The sequence below is a fragment of the Pieris rapae genome, chromosome Z, assembly GCF_905147795.1.
Source record: "Pieris rapae chromosome Z, ilPieRapa1.1, whole genome shotgun sequence".
Taxonomy (NCBI): domain Eukaryota; kingdom Metazoa; phylum Arthropoda; class Insecta; order Lepidoptera; family Pieridae; genus Pieris; species Pieris rapae.
In genome coordinates, this window is record NC_059534.1 from 11,318,270 (window position 1) to 11,342,337 (window position 24,068).

Below are 24,068 nucleotides of genomic sequence, written 5' to 3' on the forward strand. Positions count from 1 at the left end.
TTGTATTACATCTAGATTGTAAACTTATTGTAAATTCTGAAAAGTAAAAATTTTGAATGTCATTATTTTAATTAAAAATAAATATTCAAGTTACTAATCTCACTTAAATGACTATCTGTTAAGTTATCCAAAAAGGTGGGAATAAATTCGTCTCTCTATGACCTAATGCCAGTTTTAACACCTTTAAACATTTTAAATAAATTCCAAGTCTTACTAATGGGTGTTGTTCTAGTGTAAGTATTACTTTAATCCAAACAAGTTTTTTCTGCTCCGGTATTGTTTTTTTTGTGCATCCTTACTTTTATAGTTAATATAATTCTCTATGGATGGTACATTTTAAAGTACTATAAGATGCAATGACACTTTGTTCACAAATATCATTCCACCAGGGTGTTGGCAATCTGCTTTTGAAACTGTTTGATTTTGTAGGTTTAGGTATTGTCATGGTATTAAATGTATCCAAACAAGAGCAGAGAGCACTATAAGTTAATATAAGATCATCAGAATGTAGTAGTTTTAGAAACTTTTTATATAAAAATCTGTCTACCGGTGAACCAATGTGATATTTATGAATTGTTAAGGATATTTCTGTTATTGTTGGGTAATGATGGCTTCCCATGTCATTGTAATGTACAGACCATTCTCACATAGATGCAAGACTGGCACTGATGAATCTAACATCAATAGCAGAAGAATTTTATCTGGGATTGTTGACAGTTGTAAATCTACCATCGTTCAAAAGATATAAATCTATGTCATCAATAACATTAAATAAGCTGTGCCCTCGACACCTACTAGATATACAAAGAAATGCTATATGGTGAGCATTAAAGTCACCAGTTACAAATTGGTTTTGGAAGATTATCCTTGGTAATCTATATTTAGGGCCTGTTTCACAATGTATGGATAAAGTGCCAAATAGCTATGCGACACATAAATTATTCGAAAGATAAAAGTTCCAAATAAGATACTTCGAATTTCATGACGTATAGTGCTATCTGACAGTTGTGAAACGCAAAAATACTATTTATCATAACAATAAGTAACAAATAGCTTATTTGGAACTCCGGACATTGTGAAACAGGCCCTTAATCTCATATGGTAACTAGGTGGACACTAAACACAAAGAACAGTCAAATTATCACTTACTTTAGATATAGTCAGTCTGAATCTCCTCATAGAATATAGTGTTAATGTTATTGTACTTCAGGTATGCTTTAAATAATATAGCCACACCATCATGACTATTGTTTGAATTTTTATTATAAATATTGTAACCTGGTATTTAAAATGTGTTATCTTTGAGCCATGTTTGGTTAAGTAAGCATATATCAATGTTTTGTTGTTTCAAGAATTGAATGAGTAGGGTTTTTTTACTATTTGCACCTTGAATATTATATTGAGCAATACATAACTTAGACTGTGTTTTAGATTTTTAATTAAGACATCCCTAATTGTTTTGACTGTACTTAGTAGGTGAATTATCACCCTTATTGCGAAGAGACTATTTGATTTTTAATATCTCATATCTGGTATTAAGCAGCGTCTATTTTCAACAGTACAATCTCGCATCCTTACATTCCTCGCTCACGTATCTCGGCGTGGCGATCAGTCCATAGAACGCCTTGTCGTCCAGGGGAAGGTGGCAGGCACTAGACCGCGCGGCATGTCACCTACACGCTGGACTGATCAGATTAAGTCCGCTGTAGGAGAATCACTGAATCAGTGCAGCAGGATGACCTCAAATAGGCAGCGGTGGCGGAACGTCGTGAAGCGCATCACATCTGCGCCTTCTACCACATAGCGATCACGACCGCTCTGGCGAGAGCGTACCTAATGAGAAGAATCTTATAAAGGCTTTTCTGCATGTGTAATGTTTATTTATAGGATTGTTTACAGAATTATACACAGCCTTTTTTACAGATTTATTTACATTATTACAGGTGATTTTGATATTGGTAGTGGGGGAAAGTCATATTTATTCACCTATGTATTTAGTTTTTGTTCTTTTTTTCTCATAAATTTCTTAATTTTAATTGGACATTCTTAGCTACTTAGCTAGTATAGCTAGTAGTAGCTAATAGCTAGATGAGGTCCGCTGCAATTTATACAACAATTCTCAGTTAGCTTGTCACACTCCTTTTATTCCTCCACAAATTGAAAATTTTTGTTTACCGCTACAGATTTCAGCTGAGTGGTAAAACTTGAAACATTGTTGCAATGGTGGTAATATATTCAAAAACTCTATGAAAGAATAAGTTATACTGTACATTATGGTAACGAGGGAAGGGCGGGGCTCGTTACGCTCCATTTCTAAGAGACACTACTTTTAAATTATGCTATTTACACTAAATTTTAAGCAAAAATAACTAAAATTGAAAATAAAATTAATAAAAACTTAAAATGTACGCGCGCTCTTTTTGAAGTTTCCAAAGTCTCCGTTCCCGATCGAACCCGAATCGACAACAGAGTCAAACGGCAGTCATTTGAGAGGAGTAGCGACAAAGGTTGTTCTTTTGGCGGAAAACGCCCAAACTTGTGCGTTGCCCCTTCCGGTACTCATCGACAACTGCCCGAGAAATATCTGCCCGACCAGTGTAAAAAGTAACCATATAATACCCTTTATTGGTAATTGGTATACAGAGATATTTGAACTTTTAACGACGCTATGAAGAATACTCTGTTTTATTAATTGTAATTGTAAAAATAAGTTACAACAAAATATAAATTATTTGAAAGGAAAATTCATCATTTTTGAACTAAATAAAATTGCAAATCAAAATGTTACAAGCAGGGCGGCTAGTATAAAGCTTACAGGCAGTAAAAATATATTATGCAGTTTAGGTATAATGAAAAAAAATTGAATTGGTTAACACTATATTATATACAAACATTTTAAAGACTGATTGGATTATTTAGTTAAGTCAAACAACAGTGCGTATGGTACTCACTAAAACTAAATCTGAAAATTATCTCTTTAATTTAAATTTATATTTACAATCACATTGTTATAACAATTGATATGTTAGACAGTGCGTAATGATTTATTTGACCTTATAGCTATAATATATACTTTATACCATAATATTTAATGAAAAATGATGTCTAGAACTTTATAACAATTTCTAAAATATTTTTACCTACATAGGTACTAAACGATATACTATAAATTACTTTCCTCAAAATATACATAATTTGGTACGTAACGGAGGCACTTATTTTCTAGTCAATATGTTTTTTTCTCTTTTGTAACGATAAAACAAAACGTTAATATGTTAAAAGGTGAGTGGGGACAAGATTGAACGGGTTTTGATGAGATGAGCAGAGTTGTGTTTGGTCCTCTTGTAGAACAAACAATAAATATTAACCTGTACTAATTTATGGCTTTGATGAGTAACGAGCAAAAACTATGCTTTTCTATCATATCAATAACATATTATTAAATTAAAGCAGAGAAAATAAGTAAATAAAAAAAAGAGACGACTACAAAATAGGGTAAAGATGAAAACGTGACGAGGAAAGATTAAAAAAAATCTAAAATCGTACAAACACCCACATCTGGGTTAAGTAAAAAAATAACTATTTAACTAATTTGATTTTATATATCAATCTTAGCCCAACGGGGAAAGAAAGAAAAAGACGTTCTCAAACTTTAGCCATCTCAGTTTTTTAAGCCATTCACGAAACCCGATGTTGCACGTAACGTTTTTCAGATGCAGTTACGAGGCATTGTTACTGAATAATACAATTACAATTATTAAATAATTCGGTATTATTACACGATATACCATCAACCATCATTAATAAAATATTTTTTAAATATTAATTTTGTCAATGTCTGATATGGATACCTTTCCAAGTCATTGCAAAACTAAAATGTTTTTTTAAGTAAAAATCTTATCTATATCTTAAAATATTTAATTTTTAATTATCGTTATTCCGTAATGAACCTATAGATAGTCATAAAATAGGAAGTATCAACTAGGTACGTTGCCAATTTATTTCCTGCTAACAGTTAAAGTTTGAGAACAACTGAATTTTTGAATGAAACTTGGTAACTTTACCCCGTCATTTTTTTTGGTTAAATATGGAAAGTTGAGATATTTCCTAAATTAAAAAAAAATGCCGTATTCTGATGTGATTTTGTATGGTGAAATATTATTATGAAACAGTCGCACTTATCTTGTAATTAAACATTTACAGTTCACGGGGTAAGATTAAATCACTTCTAGCACTCTGGGCAGCTAACTTCGACTATGTTTTGGAACGTTAGAAACTGGCGGATTTAAAAAAATAATTCAACACCAAAAATACGTTAAAATTGGTGTTATAGAGGATTTTTTGACTTTCCCCATTTTTCATCTTGCCCCCACTTATCCTTATCGAATTTATATTGTATATAAGTATATATTGACACTTCTACCTAATTTGTGATAAACCATGTCTGTTTTTGTCCTTGAGTGACATAATTACAAATGTATGTCTTATTTACGGTTTAAGGTTTCTGACCATCATGTAGCCCTGGGTTCCACCATGTTTCATACTTTATACATCAGCAGGTGATCCCAGATTGAACCTAGACATTTTACGGTCTCGGGAGCTCGCTAATTGCCCTGACGTAGAGCGCTGCAGCGAGGCAGACCGAGACTGAGAGGATTCCGACTTAGACTTCTTACCCTTGCTGCCTCCTGATGCTGGTTGTTTACCCTTTAGAGAAGATACAGATACTACTGTATCAGATGTCACGCCATCGTGTTCTACACGCCGTATCACCGCACCCGCGTTGTTCAAAAAGAACTTTGGTTTTGAGTCTTTTAGCAGCGAGTCCTGTAATATGACGGACAAGACTGTGTTATGTAATAATTCTTCTCTTACTTTTATATTATGTTCAGATGGAAGCTGACCTTAGATTTACTAGACTTGGAAGCCGTGTCAGAGCTTCCTTTCCACCAATGTCATTGAACTGCACAACCCTTGACTACTTCCTCCTTCTCGGGGGTTACAGCGTTCGCTTCTACATCATCTTCTTTCGGCGTCTCTATGCCATCACTGAATGTACAAAAGTTTCGTTAAGCAGTACCTTAGAACGCAAAGATTCATGGTTAAATTAACTAACTTACACAGCGTCTGGTTTGGCGTTCTGTTGGTTTCTCATCGTCAGAGTTGAGATCATCGGGGGTCGTTGCGGCTTGTTTGCCAGAATTTTTTCAATGTCCATAATCACTGCCGGAGACAATTGAGGCACGATCTGTAAAATCAAATTAAATGACTCATTAGATACAACAATACATGAACTGTTAGTTGAAAAATTAAAAGTGACTTAAAACACTGCAGTAAAAAATATCGTGGTTTGGTTTTTGTCCGTTGTTGATCTATTATTTAATGTATCCGTATAATATAATATAAATCATGTCTCATTAATAAGATACCTGCAGTGCGTGTATATTTTCTTTAAATTGTTCGACACTTGTAGCGCCTAGAAGTAAGCAGTTTACATTTTCATTTTTAAGACACCACGCCACCGACAACTGCCTTATCGAGCAATCTGAAATCATAATGAGACAGGAGTAAATATTATTGACTCGATTTTATAATTATAGCGAATTAGAAATTATACTCGCTCAAGGCGTTGGCTAGGTCGGAGAGAGCTCGTAGTTTGTCCTTAAAACTTCGTGATTCTTCGGCTACTGTAGATTCATTGTTTTCGAGTTCCTATAAAAACACCTCATTACAGCATGTTTTATACAAAATATATTAAGTAAAGGTTGTTCAATTACTGCTTTACTGACATTGTTAGCAACGATTTCTTCCTCCCACCAGCTGAATGTGCTGTATTTCCGGTTGAAGCGAGATTTGGCGAATAACTCTGCCACCTCCTCATGGTTCAGACCCTTATCAGTAGTAAGTGCAGACCACACCATTGTTCCTGTACAAAGACAATGATTACCATCGATCATGGATACCTGCAGTTCTAAAATTAATATACTAACCTACTCCAATTTTATGATACACTTCTGGCATGTACAGTTCGGTCTTTTCACGACAGAACATATGGTACTCAGTCTGCTCGACAACCGGCGTACAGCAGTTGAAAGATCGACACTTAGAGTACGCGTCCATTATCTATGAAATTCATGTTATTGTATTGTTATCGTTCAACTACATGATACATTTTAATATAAGGAAAAATGTAGATTTTACCTCGGATGGAGTCCAGCGCGCTGTACCCCAATACATCGCCATTCCTTGGTTTACGAGGTAGTTCATTGTTCGGACCAATTCTGCAGAAAGCAATTTGTAACATTGACACAATACTTGAGTATCGACTTAATTATGTAGAATGCAGGGTCCTACCTTCCATCGGACATACGGGATCCACTTTATGTACAAGAACTAAATCTATATACTCCAGCTGGAGCCTCCCCAGCGAGTCCTTCACGCTTTCTATTATATGTTTTCGAGATTGACCTCTTTCTTCACACCTAGAAATAAAACACTTTTATTTACGTATCTTTGAGGATACAGCCGTTAAGTTGTTGAAAAAAAATCCCAGGGTTATATTTTTTTAGTTTCTAATAAACAAGAAAAAAATAGAGAAAGCTCACTTAGTACTCCAATAGATTTTGGTTGTAATAATAATACTGGACCGTTTCACGTTTCTTTTCTTCAGAATTCTGCCCAATTCTGCTTCACCTTGTGCTAAAATCGTTAAAAGTTATTAGTGTACTGAAAAAAGTGTTAAACTACCTATAATCTATATATATTAAAATGCATGCATTTTTAAAAACACTTACGGTTATGAGCTTTAGATAAATCAAATAAATTGATTCCACTCTCGAGTGCTGTCATGACGAGGTCTTCAGTGACATCTTCGTTGAGCATAGTCCACAGGCTAAGGCCGATGTTGGGCACTCGCAACCCTGACTTGCCCATGTTTTTGTAACGAAGTCCTGGAGTCACGGACGATGGCATACTTGCGTGGTTCCCCATGTACACTGACGACTGACGTGCCATATTTTCCCAACTGGCTACAAAAATACAAAACACTTTAAATTTACATATATCTTGTTATATATATTTTCTCGGCCATATGAGTTCTGGTTTGTGATAGACTAAGCCATATGAACTTTGACTGAGAAGTATTTTTTAACATATCCTTCACGAAAACACTGTCCGTTTTACAAAAAATATAACTTCAAATAATTGAGGTTAAAAGCTCGGAACTAATATATACCTGGTTGAAATAAGTGTAAGGCAGAGTTTGTGCTAAAATCGTCCATACAATCCAGTGATGCGATGGGTGCTCGGCATCTGCGTATTTCGTTCCAAGATCAAAAGTCTAAATAGTATATTTCATATTAATGAAAATGACTAGCCATTTTATCTAAGGATAACGTTATTGCTGAAAAATAATAAACCTGAATTTATTATAAAATTAATAACTATATTTATAACTACTAATTATTTTCTAATTTGCAAGCACTATAATATCTTCTATATTATTATATAAAATGGGTTTACTGTAGCTAGTTATTTAATACTACCGGTATCGATATAAATCAAAATTTTATACAAATAAAAATTAAATAGAACAAAATATTTGCAAAAACAGCTATTTCTACTCTAGGTACCTTTCTTTTTCTACTTAAATTCTATAACTCCATAAAGCTTAGTAAGTGAAAAAAAAACGCGGGAGTCAGGAAAGGTAAGTTAAGTAATATTAATGATAACTTACCTCGTCGACGGCACTGATATGAAAGCTAAGCTAGCTACAACCTGATGGCTGGCTAATGTAATTAGAAAAATGTCAAAGGTAGAAGACAACAATCCGATACCTTTGAACTATGAGGGTTCAAATCGGGCCCCTGGCTTTTGTGTTTTCTATGGAATTGATATTCACGACAATTGGATAATTCGCTTTAAAGCAAGCGATCAGAGCATAGCACATCGTAGCACTCTCGATGGATTGCACTCCAGAGATGAGCCGCGGGGATCATGCGACGTCGACCGTGACAGCGAGTGAAGTGGCGCTGAACTTTACTGTGTCGTGCATTGCTGAGCATGGTTGACGCCCTGTCCTTCGATCGTCGGATGAACACTTGATCGAGAGACACGACGCTAGGCACAGAGGCTAGGACGTTACCGGTATATGGTGAGCATTGGGTTGGAGTCTACGCTGACGCTGTCGGGTAGACCGAGTGGTGTGTGTGGTGTGCGGCGGCTGACCGTGGATTCGCTGCGTGACATGGTGTTTCCTTTGTCCTGCTGCTGCTCCGTTCTCTTCATACCTAACTCGTCTGAAACATACACTCTCACGGTTGAAGGAAAGGACGTAGCAGGTTAGGTCACACGTAGAAAAGCAAGCACAGTCTAACTAACTAAGATCTAGGACTAACGGAGATCATACGACATCTACCCACAGGCTGAGTACAGCTCTCGAATCACCTCTCGCTTAAACCCTCAAGGAATTTGTGCACTGCAGTTTGCCGTCTGCGGAGAAGGAGCGACGACTGCCCCAGCTATGCGTACGCAGTTCCAGCGAGTTCTGCACATGCGCTCTGGTTTTGGTTAATCTTATATAAATAAAATATCTTGTTTCTATTTATATCTAATTACAGAAAAAAATTAAAAAATCCAGTATTGTAGTTTGACAACAACTAATTGTGTATTTTGCTAATTAACACGGAACGGTGGTTATATTTATTAGGTAATAAAAAAATAATAAAGCATACAACATAATTTTTTGCTAAAATATAAAGATATTTACCATAATAATAAATCCTGAAATGTCGAAGCAGCTTTCTAAACACGTTTATTCGTACTGAATACTGGAAATCACGTATGGGTTATTTTTACGGAAAGCGAAACATTGGGTATTTTGGCTCAGTTCCAAATTATTACTAAATCTAAGGATGAAGAACTCACTACATCGCAACCTATCATGTATTATGGATAGATAGAACTTGCAATGTATTCAGTTTCTTTAATTCTCGTTGTAATTTAAGAGTTTGTAATATTACCGGTTTTAGTCAATTTTGTTTTTACCATCAACCCGTGCGGATTTTCCGTTGGATCAATACTAATGATTAATTATTACTCCCTAATAAAGTGCCAAATTAAATATTTATTTCTATTAAAATCGATAGAGAACTGACGAGCTGTTTACAGATAATGTTTTAATAACGAAAATCTCTAACTTATTATACATTAGTATAATAGGGTATGTCCACCTGGTAGTTGCGTTATAGTTCATTAAAGTTTTTTTAAAGAGAAGTCAGTAATAATAGTAGGAATTTAGTAATATAGACTTGTGAGTGTAGGTCACAGCAAGTAGCCTTGCGCAGTAGACACTAGTACTGCGCGCGCATAGCTGCGGCAATCGCCACCCTTTCCTCCGCAGACGGTAGACCGCAGTGCGTGAGCTTGCCGCGTATCCTGGTGAGAACTGAATTTGGAGCAGCAGTCCGCTCAGATCATCGTGTGGCTCGCGTTAGTCCTAGATGTTAGGGCGTGCATGCTTCTGTTGTGTGTGTGACTTAACCCGCTACGTCCCTTCCTTCAGTCGTGGGAGTGTCTGTTTCAGATGAGTTAGGTATCAGAAGGATGGATCTGCGGGAGGGCAAAGACAGTGCCATGTCGCGCAGCGAGTCTACGGTCAGCCGCCAAACACCGCACACACCCTTCGGTCCACCGGACAGCGTCAGCGTAGACTCCAACCCAATGCCCACCATATACCGGTAACACGCCCTCAATTCCACGCCCCAAGCGCTAGCGTCGTGTCCCTCGATTGGAACCGTCCCTCGGACAAGGCGATCGAAGGACAGGACGTCATCCATGCTCAGCAATGCACTGCCCTATATGGTCCCATCGCCACTTCACTAGCTGACACGGGACGTCGCATGTCCGTCACACCGCATTTCCGGAGAACAAGGTCACCGAAAAATCGATACATAACGCTCTGATCGCTCGCAACTTGTGAATTATATAATGGGACGTTAATTGATTAGCTTATTCATTTGTTGCACAGTTATGGAAGGCTGGTAAAACGAAGAAACAACAATCCAATCAGCAATCCAACTTGGATATATACCACACGATCGTTTCCGGTACTTTTAATATTAATTATAATATTTTGTGTCATGGGTATATTTATCAAATAATTATTAAAACATATCACTATTATAATGAGTAATAAAAATGCCAGCTATCACACTGTAGTATGCTTCGCTTTTCATGTCAACGCCGGCGTAAAGGTAAGTTTATCATTAAAGTTACCACGAAACAATCCTTCCTCTCCCGCCATTTTAAGATCTAGCTATACGTATAAGTAGTTTATATTTATCAATTAACTAATCAATGTAGCACGCAGATATAAGTTGTTGACAAATACTCCACGTAGATATTAATTACTTAGCACGCTGAAATTTTTATATAATTTATTAGGATTTAATTTAGGATGAAATATTTTCTTCAACAGAAAGATCTTCTGCAATGGCCTTAAGCGAATTTCTTAAAAAACTATTTTATATAAAGTAAGAATGTGCAAAGTTACTTGAATAGAGACGAAACATAATTATGTTATTTTTAAGAGTATAAATTAATATTTTCTGTAATGTAAAATATGGCAGTAAATAGTCAGGATAACTTTTTATCGTTGAGCCATTGTATAACAGATATTGTATATAGAAAATTAACGTGTGAATATGGTACTCAGATGCCGAGCACCCATTGCGTCACTGGACTGTATGGACGACTTCAGCACTCACTCGGCTCTGCACTTATTTCAGCCAGGTATTCTAATTATTATTGATAGCAAACATCAGACGCCTTCCAAAAAATATAGGCAAAAGTTATAGCTAAGGTGAAAAATACCTCAGGTATAAATGATGTATTTCCTTCACAATTCATTAAGTTCCTATGGTTTAGTGATACATCTTGTAGTACTATGAATAATTTAAACAAAACGATTCGTTTTCTTTATACTTCGGCACAATGCCAGTTAAAAATTTAATGTAAACCTAGTTAAATAATAAAATATGTTGTAACTCTAACAGCTAGCTGGAACAATATGTCTCGTCATGCATCGGTATACATGGGTAACCACGCAAGTATGCCATCATCAGTTACTCCAGGACTTCGTTACAAAAACTTGGGCAAGTCAGGTCTGCGGGTGCCCAATATCGGCCTCGGCCTGTGGACTATGCTTAACGAAGACGTTGCTGAAGACCTTGTCATGACAGCTCTTGATAGTGGCATTAATTTGTTTGATTTGTCGGAAGCACATTACGGTAAATCTCGTTTAAAAACATAATTGACCTTACAATTTTTAATCAAACAAAACGAAATTTTGAACCTTAACTCATTTGCTTTCATGTTTTTATAAATATTTTGCAATTTGATTTCAGCCCAAGGCGAAGTAGATTTGGGAAGAATTCTGAAAAAGAGGAACGTGAAACGATCCAGCGTCATTATTACAATAAAGGTTTATTGGAGTACGAAGTGAGTCATTGTTTTTTCTACACGTTTATAAAAGAAACACAGGGGACAACACAACTGTAGGTACCTATTTATTTTAGATCTGACGAACGAGGTCAGTCTCGAAAGCACATTATAGAGAGTGTAAAGTCGTCTCTTGCGAAACTACAACTGGAGTATATAGACGTTATCCTTCTACATAAAGTGGACCACGTTTGTCCAATGGAAGGTATGACAGGGACATCCGTTAAATATGGACGAACCATATTGACCGTAATGACTGAACTTTTTCCGTACAGAATTGGTGCGAACCATGAACTACCTCGTGAATCAGGGTTATGCGATGTACTGGGGGACAGCGCGCTGGACGCCATCTGAGGTATTCTGAGGTTTCGTTAATTTGTTGTCTTGAATTGTAGTAAGAAGTCAGATATGTATTATATCTATTTTGGGATCCCTATTATTTATTCTCTATTCAGCAGACGTAAATTGTCACTATCATTTATACGCTGATGACTAGCAAATATATCTTTCTATTGATAGGGCTTGTGTCAATGACTGCACCCGAAAAATAAATAAGGACTGGAGGAGCGCATTGCTGTTTGGTCCCATAGAAACGCACTCCTCTTAAATCCAACAATGTCCAAATTTCTTATGGTCGGCACCAGAAAGCAAATGTCTGATCTCGCGAGACTAAGTACCACTCTTCTAGTTAATAATTCGCCAATAGCTCAGGTCCCAATGGCTAGAAATCTGGGTGTTGAATTGGTAGTCATTGGTTCGAAGATTATGCCACTAATATTAGGTAGTTCGTTATTGCTTTTAACGTCTCAAGGTTTTATACAATATACGACCTTTCTTAAGTGTCGATCTTTGTATTAGACTTAGTGACTAATATGACTCTTCCGGTGAACGGGCCCTGTCTAACTGCTAAAGCATTTAGACAGGTTGATCCAGAGGGTACAAAATGCATGCGCCCGGGTTTGTGTTACCATGCAACCTCGCTCACATGTCCATATTTACACCATATTGGACCAACTTAAACTTTCGGTAAATACTGAACAACCTGAGTATTTGTACTTTTTATTTACTTTACACTATATGTGTGATGATGATGTGGTCTCTGGCAGAATGACCAGCGATGTGGAACATTCTGCTCCTCAGAATAATGCTGAGCCAGGGCCAATTACCACAGCACACACGCATTACATACTTGAGACGAATCGAATGGGAAAAGGAAAAACAAATGAAATATCTTTTATTTAATTTTTTCTCTTTGATTATTGTTATTTTGTGTTGCTGTGTGTGTGTGTTTGTGTGTAATAAATGATATGTCTATGTCTATGTCTAGATTTGTTAAGGAAAAGAAGAAGATCAGTTGATGTTCTCTTTCTCAGATAATGGACGCGTACTCGAAGTGCCGGGCTTTCAATTGTTGCACGCCAGTTGTGGAGCAAACTGAGTACCATATGTTTTGCCGTGACAAGACCGAACTATACATGCCCGAGCTGTATCATAAAATTGGAGTGGGTGAGTTAAACGATGGCATTTTAGGTAGAGGTATCAATTTTGATTCCAGATATATATATCAGATATGACCTTGACAATATAGGCACTATGGTGTGGTCTGCACTCACTACAGACAAGGGTATGAGTCACGAGGAGTTAACAGGACTATTTGCCAAGTCTCGATTTAACCGGAAATACAGCACCTTCAGCTGGTGGGAAGAAGAACTGGCTGGCACTGATGTAAGTAAAGTGCGTAATACTGATCTTAATAAGGGTATTATTATATAGGTAAGCGATTCAATAAAGTATTTTTAAGGAACCTGAAAACAAGGAATCTTCAACAACAGAAGAATTACGTAGTTACAAGGAAAAACTGCAAGCTTTATCAGACCTAGCAAACGCCTTAAGTAAGTATATATGATTCATCGCTATCGACGCTTGTATTTCCTAAACCTTGTTGTTCTATTATCTTTTCAGACTGTTCTATACGTCAATTATCTTTAGCTTGGTCTCTAAAAAATGAAAACGTAAACTGTTTACTTCTTGGAGCCACAAGTGTTGAGCAATTCAAAGAGAACATACATGCTCTGCAGGTACATTACTCATTAACATATTTTTAACTCTTGAACTGTGTCGCACACGATAACGTTGATCAAACCCAACAATGTTTCTGTGACACTACATAATATTAAATTATATTAATAAATAAAAGATATTAAACATTCAGATCGTACCACAATTGTCTCCTGCCGTGATAGTGGATATCGAGAGGATTCTTGCGAACAAACCTCAGCGCCCACCAATGATTTCCACATTGGCCATGAGAAATCTACAGAATGCTAAACCAGATTCTGTGTAAGTTAGTTTACATTTAAGTAATAAAAATACATTATATCTTATTGCTAAAATTAACGTTTGCATATGCAGTGATGGTGCGGAGACACCAAAAGAAGAGGACGTAGAAGCCAACGTTGCTAGCCCTGAGAAGGAGGCAGACGTAAAGGGTTGTGCGGTTCAATGATCCTGGTGGAAAGGAAGCTCCGACATGGCTTCCAAGTCTAGTAAATCTAAGGTCAGCTTTAGACTGAATTTTTAACAGTTCAGAACTCTCTTTATAATCCATAAGTTAATAATACTAGACTGCTCCTTAATATTACAGGACTCGCTGCTGAAGGACACAAAGCCAAAGTTCTTTTTAAATAATGCCGGTGAGGTTATCCGGCGCGTGGAACAGGATGGTGTGACCTCAGATACAGTAGTGTCTGTATCTTCCTTGAAGGGCAAGCAGCCGGCTTCGGGAGGCAGCAAGGTAAAGAAGTCTAAGTCGGATTCGTCCCGGTCTCGCTCTGCTTCGCTGCAGCGCTCCTCGTCAGGGCAGCTGTCCGGCTCCCGAGATCGCAAGATGTCAAGATTTAATCTGGGATCACCTGCTGACGTGTGATTAGAAAATATCAATTTGGAGCTGGGGTTGAATTTTTATTATTATTAGGGGTAACTTTTAGTTGCTTGGTATTCACGAAGGTGCCATAATATGAAAAAGTAACTATTAAGACTAAAGATGGAAAGTTAAATATTGCTTTAGTATTATTAAGGTAATTAAGCAAATTAAAAAAGTATTTTTATGTTGGCGCTTGTAAGTCTTCCTTAAACAAACCCGGTTTTCTCTCTTATCTTAGTGAAAAAGCAATATTGAGAAAGAATTTACTTAAGGAAAGAAGATTGAGTCGATCTGGAGATATTTCAGTTAACACATACAGTTTCACACCTATCTTTACCTACAACTTGGTAAGATTTTTCATCATGTCTTCTCTGATTGACTGCACTCCTTACATTACCTAAACTGTCTCCCACACAAAATTGTTGAAAACGAGTGCCTTGTACAGATGGAGTGGGAATAATATTATAAGTAGTTTATAAAAACTCATTTAATTAATATTTTTATATTTTGATGTAAATGCTAAATTGTTGCTTCCAATAAAGATTGTAATTAAGTATTTTGGTCAGTTAACATAGCCTAAAGTAGCTTCGTAATACTATAATCTATTACACAACAAACACAAAGAACCTAAATACTCATATATTATTGAAGTATATTCATATCTAAGTTATGTATATTCCTATAACATTACAATATTTCCAAATACTACGAGCTACCAGGCGATGGTTTAATCTTCTTGTGAAATAGACTGTAATATATCTAACTTTTTTTCGTGCTGTAGTGCAATTACCTGTCTACACATCAATACATACACAATAGAAGGTTATATAAAATTTAGAATAACAGATATATATAATATATTGTTTTTGATATCGGATATATATGATAATATATTGGAAACTATTATACATTTACAATAAAACTCTTTATCATAAATAAAAATTGCTAATATTTCACATAAAATATTATTTTGCTATTAGCTTAGCAAAAGCCACGCCAGTATATAATGTTCATAATGTTTGTCACATTGACCCTAGGCCCCAATTGTAAACTTTACACTGGTTCCGAAATCTAATAAAGCATACAATATTAAATTGCATTTTATATTATATTCCATATAGAAAGTTATATTGCATGTAGAAAGTTTAGGACTTGGGTCACAGAGGTCCTTCTAAAAAATCCTTCACTGGATCACAGCTATGTATTGAAAAATCGCTTCCTGAGAACTGTTACAAAGTAAGGCACCATTAACTGCCTTGATCTAGCGTGTTACGACAGCTTGTAGAAACTCAATTAGTTCATCACTGCTATGGACTTGAATCTCGACAGCAAATACTCTCTTACAATCTCATTGTGTTGCTAGCACAGCACAATCTGCCATATCCAAAGGATGTGCAGGATCTATAAATGGTGGCTTGTATTACATTATTATCAGACTAGCTGATACGCGGTGCGCCGGGCCTACGAGGAGGAGCTGGGGAAAGGTAGCATATACTAAAAAAGGAGAGAATTTCGCATATTTTACCGGTATTCCCAATACCGGTAAAATATCAAATACTTGCTTAAACACATTCCGTTTTCGGCATGACTTTTGTCGGTTCTCCGTGTGGGCCGGCCGAACGCCCGCGACTTTAGGGTTAAAGGGTTCGAAGCCATTTCTCCTAGAAAGGATCGAAATCTGTCATTGCAAATCCGATTGAAAGATAAAATGGTTTCAAAATATCAGTTAAGTGCCAACAACAACAATTCCACTCTCGGTAATATCTAAATAGAAAATTAACAAAAAATTAATTACTAAAAGTGTCAAAGTTTTTGATCAGATTCGGAACAAATTTCCAAGTATGTAGATTTACGGGTCGGTAAATGGATTCAATTTTCAGCTTTGGTTCAGACCTGGATAGTTTAGACCCATGACTTGGTAAGATTGTTCCTTAACTCGATTTGAAGTCTATACGAAAACACCAAAAAATGCAATGTTCTCTTGTGGTGTATCTCTGTGTTGTTTAAAAAATAGGTTTAAACTTGTTTTGAAGAAATAGTCGTCACGAACACTTTAAGTCGCTTTATCCTGAGTGGTAAATGGTACTCTTCACCAAGTAAATGGCATATATATTGCGGTTACTAGTATATTATCCCGTTATTGGGGAATAAGTTTTCTTGAAGAGGGCATCATTAGCCTGTTGAATCAAACGTTGTGTGGCCACGGGCACGGTCAGTCATGGATGTGGTATATTTCAACTGGCTGGATTATCTCGTTTTTGGCGCGATGTTGGCCCTGTCAGCATTCATCGGTATATATTTTGCTTTCTTCGCTAAACGGAAACAGAATACTACCTCCGAATACCTAATGGGCGGGAAGACTATGGGGATGTTTCCTATATCCATGTCATTAATAGCTAGGTAAGACTTTAACTTGACTTATGAGTGCTTTAAATATCTAGAACATGAGGCTTGGTTTAATTTAATTTCTCAGGTAAGCAAGTACCGAAGGGCTACCCAAAGACGACACTGACTTAGCTTTAAAATCTTGTATAGGAAAATAATAATGTAAAAACTGCTGAAGAAAACTTTTTTTTATTGGTATTATATATGATATGTTTGCATGCGATTTGATATAACTGAACAGCTTTTGGAAGTTTGTACTTCATCGCGTGGAGTTTAATCGTTAAATACGATTTATACATATAACTCTATCGGATCAAGAAGGAAATAAGTTTAGTCAAAAGCTCAGATACTAAATAAGAAACAAAAAGCCATTAAAATTATTTTATTAACTCATCTGGTAACTATAAAAATGAAGAGTAACTAGCTTTTTTATTACAACTAATCGAACTTATAATAAATAATTAATAATAATCAAATTTTCTAATTCAACCCTCTTACTTGTATGCAGTTGAAAGAAGATAATAAATATATAATTCTTACTTTTTTTAATGTATACAGTACCTATACGTATAGAGCCATATTTTTATTTAATAGTACTATAGTTATAGGTCGAGACAACAGAATTATTTTCAGAAGGCTTTTATTCCGACACATTGTTTTTTATTGCATTATTTTAGCAAATGCCTCTCCCGGCGTCGTTTACCCCGCAGTTTTGGCTCCACGCGCTTTCAGCTGTTCTGTTAAAGCGGTAGTGACATGACGACGATTCTTATATCCATTATGAACTGATCATAAAACGTTACAAACAAGTAGTCACAGAATGCTGACATTAGTTATTTTTCGTTGTCATTTAAGTCACGAATAAGAATAATAAGAGTCAACAATTTTATATTTAAGTCACGAACGTAGCCCGCAAGTGCAGGTTTTGTTGTATGTTGAATTATTTTATAATATGCCTATGATTATGTCAAAACCAAACCTTTAAGCCTTTAATATGTATATTAAACTGACTGGTTGTAGAAAGTGATTCTAAAGTTTCCTCTAGATTCAGACACAGTTTGGCCTCGAAGCGAGTAGTAGTAGTTGCAAGTAGACGGTGTGAGGAATTGAGACTCAATTGTAGGAGCTATTAATATAGACATCCGACTGGGGACCACAATTGGTCACGTTGCTCAATCCGCCTGCCTACACAGCATGGCTTAGCTAATAATAGAATCGTATTTTTAGATAATTGAGACGTGCAAAAAGTATTTTTTTATATAAAACAAATTGGTCAACCTTAATGTTATCTATATAATATTAGGAACTACAAAAAATCTAATATCCTCATGTTAGGATTTATACATATAAGTTGTGGGCCGATATTCGGTATACGCATCGGAGCTGGGAACGCATCCCTTCGGAGTTACGAGTAGCACAAACCTTTATATATTTTTTTCAGTTATGTATCGGGCATATCATTACTCGGTCTGCCAGCGGAGATGTATACCTATGGCACGCAACTTTGGGCCATTGTATTATCTGAGTGGATAGTGTCAGTAACCATAGCAATCGTCTACTTACCAGTATTCTATAACTTACAAATAACGTCTACCTATGAGGTAAGTTCCGGAGTGGCTGTCAATTTTAAGTTCTTTATTAGTTTTGCTACACAATGTAATTGTAACACATACGCACTCCTTTATCGATAATCAATTTTGTGTTGATAAATTACTAGAGAGAACTGTTTTGTAGTAAAAGTAAATTGTTTACTGGCTTAATTGTTTTTTTTTGGATTGGACAATTTGATTGCAGTACTTGCGTCTCCGATTTAACCAGAATGTGCAGTTGTTGGGTTCAATAATATTTATTATAAAAATGTTACTCTACATACCGATCGTCATATATGTGCCAGCACTCGCTTTTAATCAAGGTAAGTCTAGATTTAGACCCACCGCCCATTGCTTTCCATTGAGGATAAATACGCCTAGAGGCTTGCCACTGCGTTTCAAACCCTTAAGAATATGGTTCAGCCCTTCCAGTATAGTTATCACTTAGAATTACTAGTTTAGAGGGTTTACAAAGTGGTTACATATATCTACAAGTTCATTACGTAGTCTGTGAAAAATTAATGATAAACTTATATTTCTTACAGTAACGGGTATTAATCTACACTTGATAACACCAATCGTGTGCCTTGTGTGCATCTTCTACACTACATTAGTAAGTTTTTTTTGTTAAAAATCTTTTGGGCTAAGATCAAAAGCTAAATAACTTTTCCATCCTTCAGAATCCGATAAAAATTAGATAAACATGATAGTAATTTTCTTATGAAATCTCACTTCGTCCCTTTTATGTTATAATTAACTCTTATGTATATTATTTTTTTAAGGGTCGTGTAAAACTTACTTTATTTGTATAATAGTCATAGGACAGGAAGCAAACAAAGTTTTATAAAAGCAAGTAGTTTATCTGTGAACGACAACTCTGAGCCTGACATATGTCATCTACTCTCTTTAATCGGCAGCTCATGTCTGAGCGCCGGTCAGCAACGAAGCATCGAGAGTGGACTATGTGCTTCCATCGGTTTCTGTCCAGCGCTTCTTAATTCCAGGAATGTTGCAAGTGGCTCATGGAAGCTTACTGGCTCGATCCACTAACATCAGTTTAGTTTTTGTTCTGTTCACTGGGCCGGCGAGGCCTATGTTCCTACTTTTTAGCTCGAGTCTTTGGAACAGTTCTTCCATGTATTTTGCCAGAACAACTGTGTCTTCGGCATTCCGTAAGTTTGCTATTCTCTTTCTGCCTACTGGAAAAACCTTCACCCAATTCTTCTCACATTGGAGTATTCAGTGCCCATCCTGATGATGGAACGGTTTTCGATGTACAAATTCTGTATTAAAGCTACTAGGTGTTCAGGAACTCCCATCTCAAGTAGAACCTTCACAGACATAATACGTCTGAGTAGAACAGTGTATCATTTATAACCTTGATTACGACGTTTATCAACTTACTGTATGGCGACATATACAATACAGATGTAGGTTTGATTACAGTACATGTGAGGCGTCTTTTATCTATAACAATATGTTGAACGAAAAATATTTGGACAAAAATAACACTTGATAATACTCAGGGCGGCATCAAAGCAGTTGTATGGACGGATACCCTTCAAACCATATTGATGTACTTTGGAGTCATCTTCATCGTGGTATATGGGACGTGGCGATTAGGAGGTGTAGGAGAGGTGATGAGAATTAATGAGGAGGGAGATCGTTTGGAATTCTTTAAGTTAGTAGTTATGTGATTTTTTTTAATCTTATCATAGCTTGTAACCAATAACAAACGTTTTTAACTATTATTCAAAAAATAAATTTATAAAGGGTTTGAGTTTTAGAGCTTTTTAAACAAAGTTATTCATTTAGGACACCGTTGTTTTAATTTAAAAGTTAAAATGTATATATAACTATATATATATGTAACTAATCATATTAATTATTCCTTTTCTTTGTCATGAGTACAAAATTTTATAAAAAACTAAATATACTTTTTGATCAATAAAATTTATTTCAATGGAAAATGTATTTCCGAAAACATTATTAATAAAATAGATGCCGACGTTTTTATTTCAGGCTTACAAGAAATTATTGACTTTCAGTATGGACCCGAACCCAACAATTCGACACACCTTCTGGACTACAGTTATTGGAAACTACTTCAGTTGGCTAGCATCCTGCTCCGTCAATCAGGCCATGGTGCAGAGATGTCTCGCCCTTCCTTCGCTGAAGAAAGCACGCATGTATATACTTTCCATAACCTTTATAAATGCAAACCATCTCTGTATTACTTGGACGGGTTTTGCCAAAAGTTCGGAATTAGAAGGTCTTTACATTTGAAGGATCTGAAAGCATAAACTAAAAAGAAAACGCGTAAAGATGAGAAACGTGAATAATTGTTGAATTCTAGAACGATCCTGATAATGGCGGTGGGTATTTACGTGATCGTCTCCCTCTGCTGCTACACGGGTCTCGTAGTGTATGCTACGTTTGCCTCTTGTGACCCACTGACAACTGGCGCCATCCGCAAGAGTGACCAGCTTCTCCCCTACTTGGTGATGACCATCACTGGATCCATTCCTGCCCTCCCCGGGATCTTCATGAGCGGCGTGTTTAGTGCAGCCTTGAGGTTACATATCATTCTTAATTAATATGTATTGATTCGTTATTTATAAAATACTATTGATATAGAAAAGATGGCCATGTACTGAAAAATTCTTTCAGCGAAATACCCACGTGCACATAGCTTCTGTTGGCGTTATCGAACTTTCTATCTATTTAATTTTTAATATATTTAAGATAAATACATTAACTTCATTGAATCTCGGTTCTTTAATTTAAAGTACACTATTTAGAAAAGTGTACTATGTTATATTAGCAATCGCTAATGAATTACTTAGAAGTGAAACCTATTTTCTTCCGTCTCATACGAAGGTTTTGTGTTTAATTGAATATTATTTTGAAAATTATTCCAGTACAATGTCGACCGGTCTCAATTCCATGTGTGGTGTCATATTTGAAGACCTGATCAGACCGGCGTATAACAAACCAATTTCGGAAAAAACTGCAAGTTTTATAATGAAAATAATTGTTGTTATCATAGGTAAGTAGTAAAAAGCTATATATTAAGGTTTCATAATCAAGCAAGACTGAGGGTCTCAATCTGTTAAAAATAGTAAACATAGTTTACTGACACACAGATTATCTCAGAAACGAAAATATATCTTGTCATTAGGCCTACTCTTCCATAGTTTGTAATTGATTATCAATTACGGAGCGCCCGCGCCGACGCTGATGACATATCGACGGCAGATGACATCATCGCCGTCGCCATGGTTACCTGGCCGCGCCTGGCCCGCGACAGACGCGAGTGGAACCTGATGGAGGAGGCCTATGTCCAACTGTGGACAAACCAAAACTTAACTAAATAAAACGTCCCTAAATTTTAAAGTTTTTTTGGAAATAATGACTATTATTATTATTATTATCAATTACACGTTTTTGTCTTGACTACAGGGAAAGAGAGAGAAGGATGTTTGGCTACATACTTATGAAATTTGCACAAACAAAACAGTTAGATAATTCTAGTATTACATTATTATTGGAAGTAAAAAGGTAAAATTATAAAATTAATTTTTATCAATTTTTTTCTTTTCAGGAGCAACGTGTGTGGCTTTAGTATTACTCGTGGAACACATGGGTGCTCTCATCCAAGCCGGGAAAAGTCTTGCTGGCATCACGGCCGGAAGCCTGCTTGGTCTCTTTACGATGGGTCTCTTTATGCCTTGGATTAATGCCACTGTAATTACACTTGAATTAACTTAAATCTCCACTAAATTACATTGGGTTAAATTAAAATCAAAACAAATGGCGATGGTATATAAGTTATAAAATACAAAGGCTTTCTTTTTAATGATAATATTAATAATCTCCAAATATTGTTTTTATACACCAGGGTGCGCTAGCAGGAGGCACCACATCCACTCTCCTGGTTGGTTGGATGTCACTAGGAACACAGGCGGCGATGTTACGAGGTGAAATCGTTTTCGTTCCTAAACCAGTCAGTGTGGCCGGATGTCCGGGAAATATTACCTTTCCTACGATAACGTCACAAAATAATGTTGAATTTGACAGGTATTTAATCCACCACTCTCTCTCCACCCTCTTTCGGTTTTTTTCATTGGTATCGAATATATTATTTAGAAGTAAAGGTTTTACTATAAGGTCGTCGGACCTCGGGACAGAATGCCACGTTCGACTCTTTTACTCGATACCTGAGCTTTTAAAGCACTTTCTGCCGTGCTGCTGCCGCCGTGTACCATCTTTGTGGAGCCAGAGGATAGGAGGGACCTCCTGTCCTGTATCTGGCATTACAATTAGTGTCCATTGATGGCGCTTAGCACTTTATTAAAATCGCCTGCTTGTTTGTCCTCTGCCCAAAAACGTTGACGCTTCATTCCAAGGTACCTTGGACTTCGAAATTAATTAATGTCACTTACATTTGATGAACTGTTACCAAATAGTTATGTTTTGCAGATCCGGAACATTTTTCTTGTATAGGATAAGTTATTTCTACTATACTTTAATTGGAATGTTGGTTTGTGTCATCACTGGGAGCATTGTGTCGTTCTTCACTGAGCCAAACGACCCTGCTATGGTAAGTATTATTAGTTAAGGTACTAATTGGTTAAAAAGTTTTTACTTTTCTATATTAACAATGAACTCGTAAACCTAATTACAGGTCCATAGAGATCTTTTAACGCCGGTGATACACCGCTTTTTGCCACTGCAAAGCCCTCAATGTATCAGACCGAGGCTTACGCAACATGACATAGAGTTACACGCCAGAGAAATGGAGGAGTTGTGTGCACAAGCTGCCTTCATGGTCAGTTTCTAGTTACACAGCTTATGTTAACAGCATTGAGGTTGTTTCTTGGCTATGAGGTTTTATTTATACACTTATGACAATTGACAAAGTCAAAATTATTTCTATTTTTTCTGTTTTTCTTCTTTTTTATAAAATCTAATATTTTTTTTATTTCAGAAAGAAAAACGTGATGGTATCGATGATTTACAAAAACAAAAATCAACCCTTGGACAATAACTTCATTGCATAATTTTCATCTTTTTTATCCTAAAACCTATTTTAAAAACAAGTTTCCCTTAACTTTAAGAAAAAATTAAAGAGAATGTAAATAAATTGTATGTTGTAACACTAATACTGCCCGACGCTGAAATGTGCGTATGTATTCTATTATTACTTAAGTAATTTTAGTATATTTATGGTGTTAAAATAATATTTTATTTTTACTCCCTTTGCCAATAGTACAAAAGCTTCGCTGCACATGATCCAAATCAAGATTTTGATAACGATCAAAAATAAAAGATATATCAAGTGTTTATCTCATTATAATGGAAAATAAATATGTGTTGGTAATATATTATCAGAAAATCAGGAATCTAATTTATATGATTTTGTCCCATTCGGTGTCGAGAGCCTTGGTCCGTGGGGTCCTAGCGCGTTAAGGCTTTTTAGGGAATTATCAAAAAGGTTAGTCGACATCACAGGAGAACGAAGAGCTGGTAGCTACCTCGCACAAAGAATTAGTCTGGCTATTCCAAGGGGGAACGCTGCCAGTATCTTCGGAACCTTGCCTAAAGGGACTCCTTTTAATAATATTTTTTAATAATTAAATTTTAAGGTTAGTTATTAGATATAGTTTTAT

The 24,068-nt window shown here is 36.1% G+C and overlaps 3 protein-coding genes across 12 annotated transcripts; 2 read left to right on the forward strand and 1 right to left on the reverse strand.

Moving 5' to 3' along the window:
* Nucleotides 1-2,873: 2,873 nt before the first annotated feature.
* Nucleotides 2,874-9,036, reverse strand: LOC110995788 (voltage-gated potassium channel subunit beta-2). 7 transcript variants are annotated; one of them, XM_022263152.2, is made up of 15 exons: nt 8,768-9,036; nt 8,446-8,558; nt 8,144-8,297; nt 7,235-7,311; nt 6,795-7,028; nt 6,606-6,699; nt 6,355-6,482; nt 6,202-6,281; nt 5,991-6,123; nt 5,790-5,926; nt 5,622-5,712; nt 5,430-5,545; nt 5,121-5,248; nt 4,905-5,049; nt 2,874-4,827 (listed from the first exon to the last, which is right to left on the reverse strand). In XM_022263152.2, the coding sequence occupies exons 3-14, from the start codon at nt 8,284-8,286 to the stop codon at nt 4,956-4,958; spliced, it is 1,455 nt and encodes a 484-aa protein (XP_022118844.2). In that variant the 5' UTR covers nt 8,287-8,297; nt 8,446-8,558; nt 8,768-9,036; the 3' UTR covers nt 2,874-4,827; nt 4,905-4,955. The 7 variants fall into 7 exon arrangements, with proteins under 7 accessions (XP_022118844.2, XP_022118817.2, XP_022118852.2 ...); XM_022263125.2 differs by having other exon boundaries at nt 8,421-8,558; XM_022263160.2 differs by lacking the exon at nt 8,446-8,558.
* A 351-nt stretch (nt 9,037-9,387) lies between these two features.
* LOC110995860 (voltage-gated potassium channel subunit beta-2-like) lies at nt 9,388-15,501 on the forward strand. Of its 4 annotated transcripts, none has more exons than XM_045634155.1 (14): nt 9,392-9,438; nt 9,584-9,737; nt 10,715-10,791; nt 11,055-11,288; nt 11,406-11,499; nt 11,577-11,704; nt 11,775-11,854; nt 12,873-13,005; nt 13,088-13,233; nt 13,301-13,391; nt 13,462-13,577; nt 13,712-13,839; nt 13,912-14,056; nt 14,144-15,501. In XM_045634155.1, the coding sequence occupies exons 2-13, from the start codon at nt 9,604-9,606 to the stop codon at nt 14,003-14,005; spliced, it is 1,455 nt and encodes a 484-aa protein (XP_045490111.1). In that variant the 5' UTR covers nt 9,392-9,438; nt 9,584-9,603; the 3' UTR covers nt 14,006-14,056; nt 14,144-15,501. The 4 variants fall into 4 exon arrangements, with proteins under 4 accessions (XP_022118922.2, XP_022118932.2, XP_045490111.1 ...); XM_022263250.2 differs by lacking the exon at nt 9,392-9,438 and adding an exon at nt 10,028-10,106 and having other exon boundaries at nt 9,657-9,737; XM_022263230.2 differs by having other exon boundaries at nt 9,388-9,737.
* Nucleotides 15,502-16,621: 1,120 nt separating this feature from the next.
* LOC110995557 (sodium-coupled monocarboxylate transporter 1-like) lies at nt 16,622-23,831 on the forward strand. Its single transcript, XM_022262770.2, has 13 exons — nt 16,622-16,822; nt 18,249-18,408; nt 18,602-18,719; nt 18,942-19,009; nt 19,923-20,077; nt 20,445-20,585; nt 20,753-20,971; nt 21,318-21,445; nt 22,001-22,143; nt 22,298-22,476; nt 22,879-22,999; nt 23,084-23,227; nt 23,387-23,831. Exons 1-13 carry the CDS (start codon nt 16,641-16,643, stop codon nt 23,444-23,446), a joined length of 1,818 nt encoding a protein of 605 aa, XP_022118462.1. The 5' UTR covers nt 16,622-16,640; the 3' UTR covers nt 23,447-23,831.
* The last annotated feature ends 237 nt before the right edge of the window (nt 23,832-24,068 follow it).